Source organism: Corvus hawaiiensis, chromosome 6, assembly GCF_020740725.1.
Source record: "Corvus hawaiiensis isolate bCorHaw1 chromosome 6, bCorHaw1.pri.cur, whole genome shotgun sequence".
NCBI lineage: Eukaryota > Metazoa > Chordata > Aves > Passeriformes > Corvidae > Corvus > Corvus hawaiiensis.
Window position 1 is genome coordinate 25,698,816 of NC_063218.1, and position 13,751 is coordinate 25,712,566.

At 36.2% G+C, this 13,751-nt stretch overlaps 1 protein-coding gene across 16 annotated transcripts in view; it reads left to right on the top strand.

Annotated features, from left to right (window-relative positions):
* The window catches only part of RALGAPA1 (Ral GTPase activating protein catalytic subunit alpha 1), a 131,011-nt gene that overhangs the window by 20,218 nt on the left and 97,042 nt on the right, over positions 1 to 13,751 (top strand). For all 16 annotated transcript variants that reach the window (XM_048307428.1, XM_048307429.1, XM_048307427.1 and 13 more), the window contains 7 exons: positions 5,029 to 5,237; positions 5,593 to 5,832; positions 8,024 to 8,212; positions 8,678 to 8,815; positions 11,086 to 11,234; positions 12,467 to 12,596; positions 13,293 to 13,530. In XM_048307428.1, coding sequence (XP_048163385.1) covers positions 5,029 to 5,237; positions 5,593 to 5,832; positions 8,024 to 8,212; positions 8,678 to 8,815; positions 11,086 to 11,234; positions 12,467 to 12,596; positions 13,293 to 13,530 — 1,293 coding nt within the window. The remainder of the gene's footprint in view (positions 1 to 5,028; positions 5,238 to 5,592; positions 5,833 to 8,023; positions 8,213 to 8,677; positions 8,816 to 11,085; positions 11,235 to 12,466; positions 12,597 to 13,292; positions 13,531 to 13,751) is intronic.

The following is a 13,751-nucleotide window of genomic DNA, read 5'->3' on the forward strand; positions in this document are numbered from 1 at the left end:
TGCTCTCTAACTCCTAACAAGACAATATAGCAAAGCAGTTTTTAGCTTGAGTCATGTTGCCCATGAAGGGTATTCTCCAAAAGTATTTGTCATGAAAGAACATGTTAAGGTTCCTGTTTGTGGTTTTCAGTTCTTTGTTTGTGGAAGCCTCTGACCCTTTCATTAGAGTCAATCTTGCTATATTGGCCTCAATGAGGTAACTTAAATGTTCTTGTAAAATTGCTCTTTAATGGGACCTATATTGTTGATCTCAGTTGTGCTCTGAAGAGAAGCTACTGCTGCTGAAATAAAAGGTGTTAGTGTGCTGTTCTTTGGGTGTGTTGGCTTTATCTGTACAAATCCCAGTGTTTGGATTACATGGTGCTTGCTCACAGTTCTGACAGGGCAAAGTTACATTTTTGTGCCAACTGCATTTTATCAGGAGCTTGCAGAAGGATAAGGAAGCTAGGGTTTAGCACACTCTTCAAAGCTGATGGTGCTAGAATGTATCTTTCCATATAGAGAGTGGAATGTTAGGTTTTGTCTAAGCAAACCTGAGTTTTACTTAGAGTTTTTAGCTCATTTTAAACCAGAATGTTGTTTGCAAATCTTGATTTTTTTTTTTTTTTTTTATCTAAGGTTTGCATGCATTCATGCACATGTTGGTTGTAGGCCAACAGAGTTCAAGACTCTGCAAAGCAATACCTTGTACACAGGCTTTAAATTATTATTTCGTCACTTGAGTAATACAGTCACATCACCATTCCTCTTACCTGTTGATGCAGCATCTCAAAGGAACTAGTAGCGATCTCCAGACACAGTTCCATAATCTAAAATCAGGCCGTTGGGGAAGTTTGTTGAAAAGGTCTTAGTTTCTTCCAGTCCATGTATATTTATTTAGATTTCAGATTATTTATTTATTTTAGATTTCAGAGATGGTTGTGTCAAAATCGTGTTCTCTTGGGAAAGACAAACAGTGGGCCTTCTCATCTAGGGGAGAAGAGCCAGTATAAATACAGCCATAAGTAACAGTAGAATAAGAGTTATTGGGCAGATGCTGAAGAGGTTCAGCGATAAAATAGCTACACGAGGGATAGTAAGCAGTGCTGAGAAAAACCTACCATTGCTTGATGCTCCAGAACAAGAAATATGGAAATGCTATTTTTCTCTTTCTGTGAAGATCTTGATTGAGTCTTCCATAGAAGTGTTACTCTAGTCCTCTGTTTTTCTGTGAACTGTAAACAAGAAACTTCCAAGGCCTTAGTAAAGAAGAGGACAATGAGAAACAGGAAGAAATGTGCACAGATCTCCAAAAGTACTGTGAGTGCCTTATAACTGTGCACAGTGAGCAACTATAATGAGGATTTTTGGAACAATACAGTGATGAAAAGAAGAGAAGCACGGTAAGTTGAATAATTTTTTTCTCCTCTAAGATGTTCTCTGGCATGCATCTTCCCAGCCTATTTGGAAATAATCCTGTGCTTGTTCTTAATTTACAGCCTTGAGGCTGAAAGCAGGGCAAACTTGGGCACTGAGCCTGCTACTGAGAACAGTTCTCATGCTACTGGTGTAATGTTTAATTTAGGAGAAGTCATGAGGTACAAATCAGAACAGTAGTTTTAATAAGCAAGCATTGATACAAGGCTTTACTGGAGATAGTATATTGGACTGAGATTTCTTTCCTTCTTTCCTGATAAATATGTTGGTTACAGCAACAATCACCAAGCATTCCAGTTACAAGAAAGCTAGTATGTGCCTCCTTCAAATTCTGGCTTTAGTATTACAGACTTAGAAGAGGAATACATCATTAGAAAAGCCCATGAGATAGTTTTTTGAGGGGGTTGGTTTGTTTGTTTTTGTTTCGTTTGGTTTGGTTTTGTTTAGAGTTTTTTGCTTTATTATGTTTTGGTTTGGGGTTTTTTTTTTTGCCTTAGTGTTTACTTTGATTGTAATGTCTTTGTTAAATATCTGTTGAGATTGAGTTAAAAGCTGTTTAGGAAGAACTATAGATCTGGCAGTAATATTCCGGGGCGTTGCTTCTTCCATCATAGCCGTTTCTGAGCCATTTAGATGGGCTCCTTCATTTACAGGGAAACACTAAAGTGGGCTGTCCTACAGCTGTCTTCAGCTCTTCATTCCTTATGAACCCTTTATTGTCTTAAAAATTAAGCATGGTCAAAGCTTACAGGTGTTCACTGTGTTTTTGCTAGCTTGTTAATTTTCTACCATGTGTATGTCTTCCACCACCTGCAGCTTCCTGCCCTTTTTGCCATCAGCTCACATCAGGTTCCCAGAGGGGGAAGGGCAGGGGGTGGGGAAAGCCCAAAACACAGTAGAAAGAAAAAATGAAAAGTTGAGGGAAGGGAATATTTCCTCTTGTACTGTTTGAGTCCATCTAACAAGCTCTGTTTTGCTTTGGTTTTATGTCTGTGGTCTCATCTGAAGCCTTGATACCTTCTTCCAAGATGGACAGAAATGTGAAAATACGAGAAGCAGCTGGAAGGAGGATACATTTGAGAAGCAGCTGCAGCACATAGTGCAGTTGAAACAAATTATAGAAAGAGGATGTTCTGAGAGGTTATCATGAAACAAGAAGGAGACAGTGTGCTGCAAAAATGTGTTTACTGCATGTTTAGTCCTTCTGAAAATACTGCCAGTATTGCAGTCTTTGTGCTCTGCTGAATGCTAGTAGATACCAGAGAGCACTGATTTTTGCATATTTAAATGCTGTGCTACCAGGCATTTGCTTCCTTTTTCGCAGATTGTACTGTTATACGTGCTTGTTTAAGATATCTTAGTTTTTAATTTTGTTATTAACGTGCTCCTTTCCACAGAATGTAAACAATATACTGGGGTTTTATCATTTGCAGTAAATAAACCATTTGTAAACTTGTCAAAGAGTATTCTGTGCATTTGTTACTTACGTAGGTAGATGGTATGCAAGAATCATGTGGATTTTTTCCTCTAATAATAATGCTTCCATTGAAAAGTGTGGATGTGGTTTTGAAGTCTGTAGAGGAAACATTCCTCGGTTTAGCAGCAATGTGATGGGTTTATCACTACTTACGTGTGTGGCTTTTGAAATGACACCAAGATAGACCAGCATGGATATCTTCAGTGCAGGTGCTGGATTTTGTGTATTTGTAGTGATAACAAGGAAATCTTTACAGCAGTCTGGCAGGTTGGCTGGTTTCACTTTAGATGTCTTAAAAAGGCTATCATAGTATAATTGCCTAGACAAAAGTTGATTATTTCTTCACTGCTGTCCAGATTTGTCCCTCTTGGATTCTAACACCATAAACTGGCAAAGTTACGCAGGATCCTTTAAAACAACTCTTGACTTTGCATTAGGAAGATATAGTCAGGGAATAATTTTATATTGTTCAGTGTGACTTTTTAAAATCTTTTTTGACTTTCACCATTAGTATCCTTGAACTGCCTTCTGGCTGGCCTGTAAAACCATGGAACTTCTATCTTGCTCATGTACTGCAGGCTGTAGAAGAGTTGAGGTGCCTACATACCATCTCTGTCCAATCTGTCACTCTCTGTATATGGATAGGACCATTATTTTCCATGCTTCCTTCTTTTTGTTAGTTGGTTTTTTGGTTTGGATTTTTGTTCATTTTGTGTTTGTTTTGGTTTGAGTTTCTTGGGGTTTTTTTTGCTCTCACTAGATGAAAATCATGGTACTAAAACATCAGCCAGCATCAGGGTGTCCTGACAGCACATACCATAATCAGTACTCACACAAATCTTCATCTTCTTTTTGTTTTGGAGCACATCTCATATTTGCCCTTTTAGAACAAGGAGTAGAGTTGGTTGCCATGCCGCTTGCACAGAAATGTCATTTGCACATGAAAGTACCGTTGCTGCTTCAGGTTGATGATTGGTAATGCAGAACTATTCTGCACCATGTCTTGGGTTGTAAAACCCAGAAATAACATTTTGTACTGTTAAGTCACAAAAAAATGCCCAATTTAAAAATGAGATCCATGTGTATTCCCATCTTTGTAATGTTTTTAACACACATGTTCATTCCATCCACACCAAGTTACTAAGTACTGTCATGGGGTTTTTTTCTGAAGTAGAGTCAGGAGTACTGATGACTCTAGCACAGTAGAGAACCAGAAAAGCTAAACAGTTCTGAACCATCATGTAGAACATGGAATGGCAAAAATTGAGTTGTCAGTTACAGTCCCCAAACAACCACAGTTCCTGCCAGCTGATGTGCCTCTGAGCATCCTTCATTACACTCCCTACAAGCCAGTACAGAAGCTACTGCCACAGAGTCATCTTGCGGCTAAATCATAGGAGAATGTATGTGCCTGTGGTCTGGCAGCAAAGTCCAGCAAAATTAGCCAGTGCAGATGGGGCGCTAGGTGAAGCTGCAAAGCTCATGTGGCTTCGGAGCAGGATTTCTCTGTTCTATTAATCTTTCGCCTTTTGCTGGGCCAGAAGAGGCTGTGTTTATTGCATTTGCATTTTGGAATTATATATCTCCCATTGTAGCCATGATGAAATTTGACAATATATTAATTTTATATGAAAGTAGTTTTCTTGTATAGGTCATAGTCTAGTTAACAGTTATTTTGCTACTCGGAACTTTGTAGTTTTCAGTAAAAATTTGAAGTAGTGAGTTTGCTGAAGTTTATCTTTAAATATTGAGTATGATGTAGCTTAAAAGAACCTGAAAATAATGAAATATGTTTACTTACATAGAAAAGAAATGCAAGCAAAAATGTGAGGCTGTAGAAATCACTTTCAGATAAAAAAATTAAAGGTTCTTCATAACAGATACAGGTGTCTGTCTTTTGGATCAACAGTGTTGTCTCCCTTCAGGAGAAAATGCAACTGTTTTGATGTCTTACAATTCTTGACATTTTCTCTGTTGCATCCATTCCAGCGCATCTTGGAATGAGTGGTGCAACAGTGAATGCAACAAAACTACAGCTCTGAAAGTTCATATGTATTGGTTATGGTTTTAGGATTTCTTTCTTAAGCAGATCTTTCTCTCTGCACATATTTTTGAGATGTTTTATTTTCTTACAGATATACCACAAATGAGACCAAAGCCACACTACGTAATAGTTAAGAAAGATGCTGAAACCAATGAGGCAATATATTGCACAAAGGAACCTTTCATCAAGGCTCGTGTTATTGTCATTAGATGGTTGGTGTCTTTCTGGCTTGAGCCAAAACCTCATACAGGACCTCATATTCCTGGGATGGAAGGTGAAAATGTGCCAAAGAATATTCAGGTAAAACTAAATACACAAAAATGTATTTGTTTTCATGTTTTTGGCTTAATTGTTATGTCAGCAGTATGCTTTCCTCCAATAATTACAACTAATGAAAAGTTTTTAAAAAAAGGAATTTCTAAACAAAGTGTATATTTGTGAATTCACTTTGAAAAGACCTGCAATGCTGCTTTCTTTTCTCAAATTCTGCTATTTGTTTTTAATCAACTAGCCATTAGAAGCCTTAAAATGCAGTAAATCCTTTTGTTTGTTTGTTTTCTTTAATTCTTTGTGCTGTTTTAAATTCTACTTAAATTGTACTGTTATATTGCTGTACTAAAAATGAACTGTGGAATATTTTAAAATTTTGTTTCAGAGAGCAGCTGCCAGCATGGCTTCAAGGGAGGACAGCAAAAATGACAGTACTGATAAGCAGGATAGAAATGCAGAACCAGAACAATCTCATTCTAACACAAGCACTCTAACAGAGAGAGAACCAAGTTCTTCTAGCCTCTGCAGTATTGATGAAGAGCATTTAACTGATATTGAAATTGTCCGGAAAGTCTTTTCTTCTAAAAGAAGCAATGTTAATTTTCTAACTGAGATTTTTCGACAGGTAAAAAACTCTATTTTAAATGCGAGAATCTTGACTGTTGTATTGTAAGTTTTCATTATGTCATGGTTTTCTTTCTAGAGCACTTGTTAAGCAGAACATTATACCAAATTACAGGTTTCTTCTGTCATCTTGCCTTCAGAAATTGAAAAACTAAAATTCTGAAATATTTTCTGTGTAGAATATCCCCAGTTCCTGATTTTTCTAATTTTATATGTTTAATAACCAGTTTAACAACATTTAAGTTGGACTTCACAGTTCCCCATAGACGGGAATGTTTAATCTTTTCATATGTCAAAGCTGTAAGTATTAGAACTCACAACCAACCATATTAACATAAGCCTCCTGTGGGCGTCTGCAGCTGTTAAAGAGCTGTTTTAGGAGCATCTAAATGTCCTTACCTTGACAGTGTTCATCAGAAGAGTAGGACAGGTGGCTGTAGAAGGTAGCAGCTTCTGTTTCTGCCTTTACTGCAACCAGAAATGTTAGCTGAGCATACTCAAAATAGTGTTTCTCTACTGGAAACTATTGAACAAATTTAAACTGAGAACATATGCCAGAATATGGAGTCTTTATTAATAGTAACTTTGAGTTCAATATGGGAGAATAGAACAAGATAAACTTTCTTTATGCCCCATGCTATAGATCAAGAGAGTTTTCTGAATAATAGTAAAGAAAAATACACTAAGTTTCAAGTTAAATGCACAACACTCATTGTTCTAATCAGCAGAAAGTGGAACATTTTAAAAATCTTTTATCTGGATGAAATAGGTATTTTTGAATGAGGCAAATAAATGTCAGAAACTTATCCACATCCCTTGTATTAAAGAGCTTGGACACATTACTGAAGGACATGGCAGAGTTACCAGAATTCAGCTGACACTCAAGAGTTTACAGAGTCTGAGGCATTGAATGTAGAGTCTAAATTATCAATGGTCTATATAGAAACTGTCCCCACAGTGAAAAGAAGCAAGGGCAGTTTTCTTCATTCTTTTCACAAGTCACTCCATGAATTTATGTAGATTATTTTGTTTTCATGTGCAAGTATGAGATCTTATTTACATCAATATTTAGCCAGGAGTTTTCAGTGTAAATTAATTTCTAATATACAAGGTGTTTGTAATGTTTGTAAAACACTAGGGCTAAGTTATTCCAGTCAAGAGAAGGTTTCAGTGGTACTGAGTGATGGAAAGATTGTCTGTAGAGAACAAGTTCTATCCATTTTAGACTTGAGGGTACAAAAAAGTGTATATGGGCTTGCAGAAGAATGTTAGACTTGATGAGCAAGTATATGACTGAGCTTGTCAGTTGAAGCTGAATTCTTTTTAGTGTGAAAATGGTATGAAATGTCTGTTTCCAGAGGGAACATACTACTGGTGTTAAGTGGGCCCTCCTTAAAGATATGGGCAACTAGTTTTCAACAGTCACAGCATGGACCCAGTAAAGTTGTGTGTTAGTGTAGTTTGTCTGTTCTTCTAAAAATATAATTAGGGCATCATGGTCTTTGGTAAGTGTATTTATAGGTAGTTAAAATCTGACTAATGTTAAAAGTTTCTGGTCTATGACTAGTTGTTACCAGTACAGCCAATACAGAAAACCTTCTGAAGAGGGCACTGATCAGCCATCACACCGACTCAAATGCATGATTTTTAGAAACAGTAATTCTGAAATCTTTTCAGGGAGACATTTACTTTAAGGATACTGTTTTGTAAAATTTTACTTAGCTAAAAATAAGATAGATGACTACCAGTATTGTGTGTCACTTGAATTTTTCTTAGTCGTTTAGAATTGGTTTAACTCCATTCTTCCAAATCCTCTGAATGGAAGATGTTGTAATGGGAGCTTCTGCTCATTCATTTTGCATATTTTGATGAGTGTATGGGTCTTAAGTTCAGCAGGCTACGTGCTAAGCAGTTAAGCCTGCATGGATTCTCATCTCTCTCTCTCTCTTTGGCAATTAAGTTTTCAAAGTATTTCTTGGTAAGTTTTCTTGTTTAAATGTGGAGGTTTTTTCATGTTTTCAGTTTACATATGAACAAAGTGAGCAAACATTTAGGTTTAGCAATAATTTGTATGTTAGGATCCTACAGTGGCTGTATTTTTCCACCCTTTTCTCTTAGAACTTACACATTATAGAGCCCAACTTATTTCAAGTATTGTAACTGTGTTTTGTTTTTTTTTCTTCTACTTGCAGGCATTTCTGTTGCCGATATGTGAAGCAGCTGCCATGAGGAAGGTGGTGAAGGTGTATCAGGAATGGATTCAGCAAGAAGACAAACCTTTATTTATGAAAGAACCTGAAGAAATAATGCAGTGCACAACTGTAGATTGTGATGAAAATGTTGACCATAATTCATCAGAGAAAGGAAAAGAAAGAGAAGAGGTAAAATATTGTTGGTTAATATTTGTGCATTAATATGCCAGTAGACAGAGAAGTGGCTTCCTTGATAGTTTACGTGGTTTACTTTGATGTCAGAGCATTTCTGGGGAAAATCAATGGTAAAACACTGTATGAATGAGCTACCAATTTTATCCATTTTCTGTAGCTTTTTAATGGGCTTAGTTCAATTTAAAATTTTATATCATTTTATGAACTATTTTCGAGATGTGGATTATACAGTATGCCACCTTTCAACTGTGTAAAAATTATATACAAATAAAAGGCTGACAAAAATAGTACTTACTTGATTCAGGTACTTTAAGATAATTGCTACAAGCCTCATGAGATATTGTTGTGTCTTAGGTGCATTTGCCTGGCGTTGTCTATTATTATATCCTTTTTCCTTTAATATAAAGCCAAAATTCTTGTCTAAATATCTGTGGAATTTTAAGAAAAAATATTTTTCAGGAAAAAGGGATGAACTCCAGTCATGTTCGAAATTCAAACTGGACAAGAAATGGGTGTTATGAAGACACTTTGCATAAAACATCTGAAATTGATACTGAAGAGCAAAATGTACGAGCTGGAGTGCAGTCAATATTGCAGGTATGAAACAGATTTGATACCTAATTTTTTCTAAATTATCTATCTAAAATTACCTAAAATACGTGTTATCAGCACATAAAGAGTGGAATGTAGTGCAATACTTCTGCCAGGGAATCCCATGCATCGCTAAAGCATCTCTAAATTTTAAAATTATTTTCTAAAATGTAACAATTATGATGATAAATGTTAGACTAATGACAGTGGTTCACTAAATCTTTATTGACCTTAAGTAGGACAATGTATAGACCAGTATTGGATAACACACACACACAAAAAAAAAAAATCTGCTAATTTTGCATCAGAACATGCATTCTGCTCTGCATTATATTACAGAAAAAATAATCCTTATGTGACTTCAATATCTTCAAATAATTCTAATTAAGTGTTTTGTAAGAATGTTTAGAGGCTTTTTTCTTTTACACTACTAGTCACAAAACCCAAAACATCCGATCCTGTAGTTTTTGTAGTCTGATTAATAAGGTGTACAGGGATATTTTTTCATCTTTTTCTGAATTTGCAGCACGGTTGAAAAATTTGATGAGACACCATAACTCTGCAGTGATATCATTAAGGAAAGCAAGAGTTGGAGTTGTACCCTAACAGAAGTTTTTTCATTGCTTCTAAGCAGTTTGACAGGGTAGAAATTGTGTTAATTTCAAATGTTTAGCAAAATGCTTCACTGATGTTGAGGCTATAGAAAATCAAGAGGGTATAATTTGAGGGTATTTGAAATGCTCTTACGGTTAAATGAAGTGTGTGCATTTTATGTATATGTGTGTGTACGTGCATTCATATAGGTGCATATATGACTCTAGCCCCCATAATACTCTTTTATGCAGCAGAAAATTGATTCTGAACTAAATAAAATAGACATGTGCATTTGCCACTTTATTGTGTGCACTTGCCACTTTATTGTGTGCACTTCTGCTGTGTGTGACCATGCTAAGTAAAACTCATTTTTACTACAGCTTGAATGATTTTCTGAATAGGGTTTTCTTTTGTGCTGTACGCTGTTACATATATAAATTAACTTTGTAATTGACATCACTTTTAAATTCAAATATGTTACAATAACTTAAGCTTCATAATCTTTGTTTTCAACAACTTTTTAGAATATAAAGTGTTACTGGGAAAAGAAATACGAGGTGTCTTGGTTTGCAGTATACTACTAAGGCTTACGCTTCTGACAATGTCTTGAAGACTATTCACGTTGAAGTTTTTTTAGACAAAGGTTCATTTGACTACCAAATATCTTTTTTTTTTTTTAGCCTGAAACAGAGTCAAGACATCATTCTAAGACAGTACCATGTCTCAGTTTGAGAGATTTCCTGACCTGGAACCACGTTTGATTTTTCTCTGTGAATCAATAATCCAAGACTTCTGTCTTGAGTTTTTTTCCCATTTAATGCTTGCATAGACTTATTTCTAGGCACTTAGTGTAGGTTAGGTTCATTAGTTGAGGCTAGTGAATGTAAACCTGCCTACTAATAGCTTTTAATTATTAAAAATCCAAGGCTGTCAGTAGAGGGAAATTATGACTTTAGTACCAATGACTTCCTGTACATGTAGATTAGAAAAGACACAAAAATACTTGAAAATCTAGACCTGAGATTCAAGTGCTTTCTAAACTTTTTTCATATTTCATAAAAATATAGTAACACTTCAGTAGCTGCTTCTCTAGCTCCTACAATGTCCTTGCCTACTTTTTTTTTTTCCATAATTTTCATTCTGAAGGCCCTAATTCACTGTCCACTGAAGTCAGTCACTTTGGGGAATGTGTCCTGTTTCCTGCTTTTGGTAAGCCTCACTGATCCCAGTGGGATGAATGCTTTAGTTTCTCAGAACATAATACAGGCCGTGTCATGCTGAAACACATGCTGTGTACCAGGAGTATTTCAAGTAGTTCAGCATATATTGTACTAGTCAGTTCCTGGCTTACAGGTGGAACTTTTGTGCAGTGGATTTCTTACTGGGACATTTTTGTCCATCATATTAAACTAATCATATTGAGTAGTCTGTTGTACCATCTGTCTATGAGAACAAAAATATACAAATAGATTTTGTAGAAAAAATGGGAAAAAGATCAGTCTCTTTGTTGCTTAATCATACTGCAAACTAACATATTTAAACATACACTTCCATGTGCATACACAACCTTTTCTGATAAAGATTTTCTGTTATAGATTTTTTTCTTCCTGTTTCTGTCAACTGAATTGCTGAAAACATCAAAGTGCTTCAGTCTCATAACATCCACTCTTTTCTGCTTGCAGGTTTTTATAATAAATTCTTCAAATATATTTTTTCTTGAACCTGCAAATGAATTTAAAGCTCTGCTGGATGAACACACTGATATGTGCAAACGCATTCTCAATATCTACCGCCACATGGTAGTCCAAGTGACTATGGACAAGAAGACATGGTAAAATGATAATGCTTTTATCTTAGATTATTAGTTCACAACACAAATGTGAAAATTTACTTGGTAGTAAACACAGTAGAGCAGTACTGGTTATATGAACCAGTTCCTCTAAATCAGGAAGTACATGAACTTGAACATCACAGACAACTTAGCACAGGGGAGGTTATCTGCTTTCTTAAAGCCTCTAGTAAGCTCCTAGTTAATTTGTGGCAGCTTAGCCCTCAGTGCAAAAAGGACTAAGCTGGGGATATATAGGCTGCTATTAAGGAGCTACTGATGATTTTTTCCAGGGCATTTTACCCATGTATCAAAGCATTAAAATATGAAAACATACGAAGTTTCACAGCCTTATTTAAAAATAAACAAAAAAACCCAGATAAGCATGGATAACTATTACAATCAGGCGTGTGTTGTTCTTGACCTGTAACTGTATACAGGAGTCTGTGTACTGTGTAACTGTGTTGTTCCTTTCCAGTGCTTACAGTGCCTAGCAGGTACAAGGGACCCTGCTTTAAAGGAATTTCTATCATTTCCCACTCTTCTAAATAGTAGTCTGTAATCAGGTGGTATTTGCCACCATTCTCCATTACAAGGAAGAAGTAGCAAGGGGGTTTCAAATGTCCGACTTATTCAATTTTAACTTGACTTGCATTCAATCTGTCAGTAGTATTTCCTGAACTCTGGGTAAGTACAACTGGCACCATGTGTCATGTGAAGCTTGTCTCCTCTTCTGAGGAGCCAGTCAAGCTAGCCACTGGGAAATTTGGGAGTGATAATAGAAAACAGATTCTACTAGATTGGTATTTTCTTTCTCAGTTTCACATCAGTGTAAAGAGGTGACTCTAGACCACGATGGAAAAGATTGTGCCACACGAAATAATTGATGATGTTAATGATAATGTAAAATTGCCAAAACCTGTAATACATAGGAGGAAAAAGCTCAGATTGAAAATACATTTAAAACTTTGCCTCTAATTTCAGGCCATTGAAGATGGTAGCAGTTGAATGACTTGGAAGAGGGTATTAGAGGGCCACAGGGATTCCTCACTCTTAAGTGTGAAAAAAGATTGGAATAATTTCTTTTGCAAGAACCAAGTTAGGCCCTTTGTAATCATTATTTCCTTTTTGGAATGTGTTTGAGCAAATCAGGCTTGATTATTACCTTTAAAAATACCTTGGTATATACAGAAGAATAACAAAATTATAACTCTAAGTTTAATACTGTTTTGCAGGGAACAGATGCTACTTGTGCTGCTCAGGGTAACCGAATCTGTGCTGAAAATACCACCCCAAACTTTCTTGCAATATCAAGGAAGAAAAAACTCCACTTTAGCTGGAAGACTTGCAGGACCTCTTTTCCAGGCAAGTAAACATAAATTCACTTTAATTAATTCAGCCTAATTTTCATGAATACATTAGATACAGCAACCACTGTTGGCTGATACATTACCCAGATAATGTGAGTGGTGTGGGTCAAAGAGCTGGTTACATTTGTTACTTTCTGTCCTATATTTTAGTGACACTGTGACTACAGTATTTGAGGTACTGTAAAATTCAATAATTGCTGTCCTTTAGTTGAGTTGGAGTAACTGGAAAGGATAACTGGCAGTGTGTGCAGTTTTAGCTTGCTTCCGTAGCAAAATTAGCTCAAGTCGGCATGAAGTCTTCTGTGGAATCCCTGCCTAATCGATGGATTTTTTTTATTTCTTAGAGAACTCTGTAATTCCTCACAAAAAGCTGTAGCAAATCCTTTCAAAGCTTTTAGTTGCAAAGTGCCGTTTGGTGGGTTCTCAGTGACTAGGATCTGTAGAGCCTCCAGTTTCTTTAGTGGAACAAAAAAGAATACAGAAGATAATGAGTCAAAGCAGTTGTTCTGTATGTAAGTCAGAACCCTGTGTTAACACTTGATAATTCATTAAAAATCTGTGTGTACTGGTGAGGAAAAGAATGTTGGGACTACAATGAAATTTCTGTGGCAGTTTGACGTTTCCTTTTAAATAGTAACATTTGAATGTTGTCAACTTATGTTCACAATCCAACTTTTCTCTGTTCTTTTAGACTCTTATAGTAGCTTGGATCAAAGCAAATCTAAATGTGTACATTTCTCGAGAACTTTGGGATGACTTGCTGTCTGTAATGTCATCCCTGACGTACTGGGAAGAGCTGGCCACTGAGTGGTCACTGACAATGGAGACACTTACTAAAGTATTAGCTAGAAACTTGTATAGCCTGGACCTCAGTGACCTGCCATTGGATAAATTAAGTGAGCAGAAGCAGAAAAAACACAAAGGCAAAGGTAAGACAACACTGTATAGACATAATTTGAATTTGAGCTGGTGTAATGAGGTGTTGGGCCCAGGATAATTTTGGTCTTAGCTTTTTTTGTATACCTAATTAGGCATCTATATCACCTGAAACAGCCCTGTTTCTTTAAGGTAAAGCTGCTTTTTAGAACTACCACAAAATCATCACGTTAAGATTCATTTCTGCAAATTGGTGCATATGAAATATAGTTCT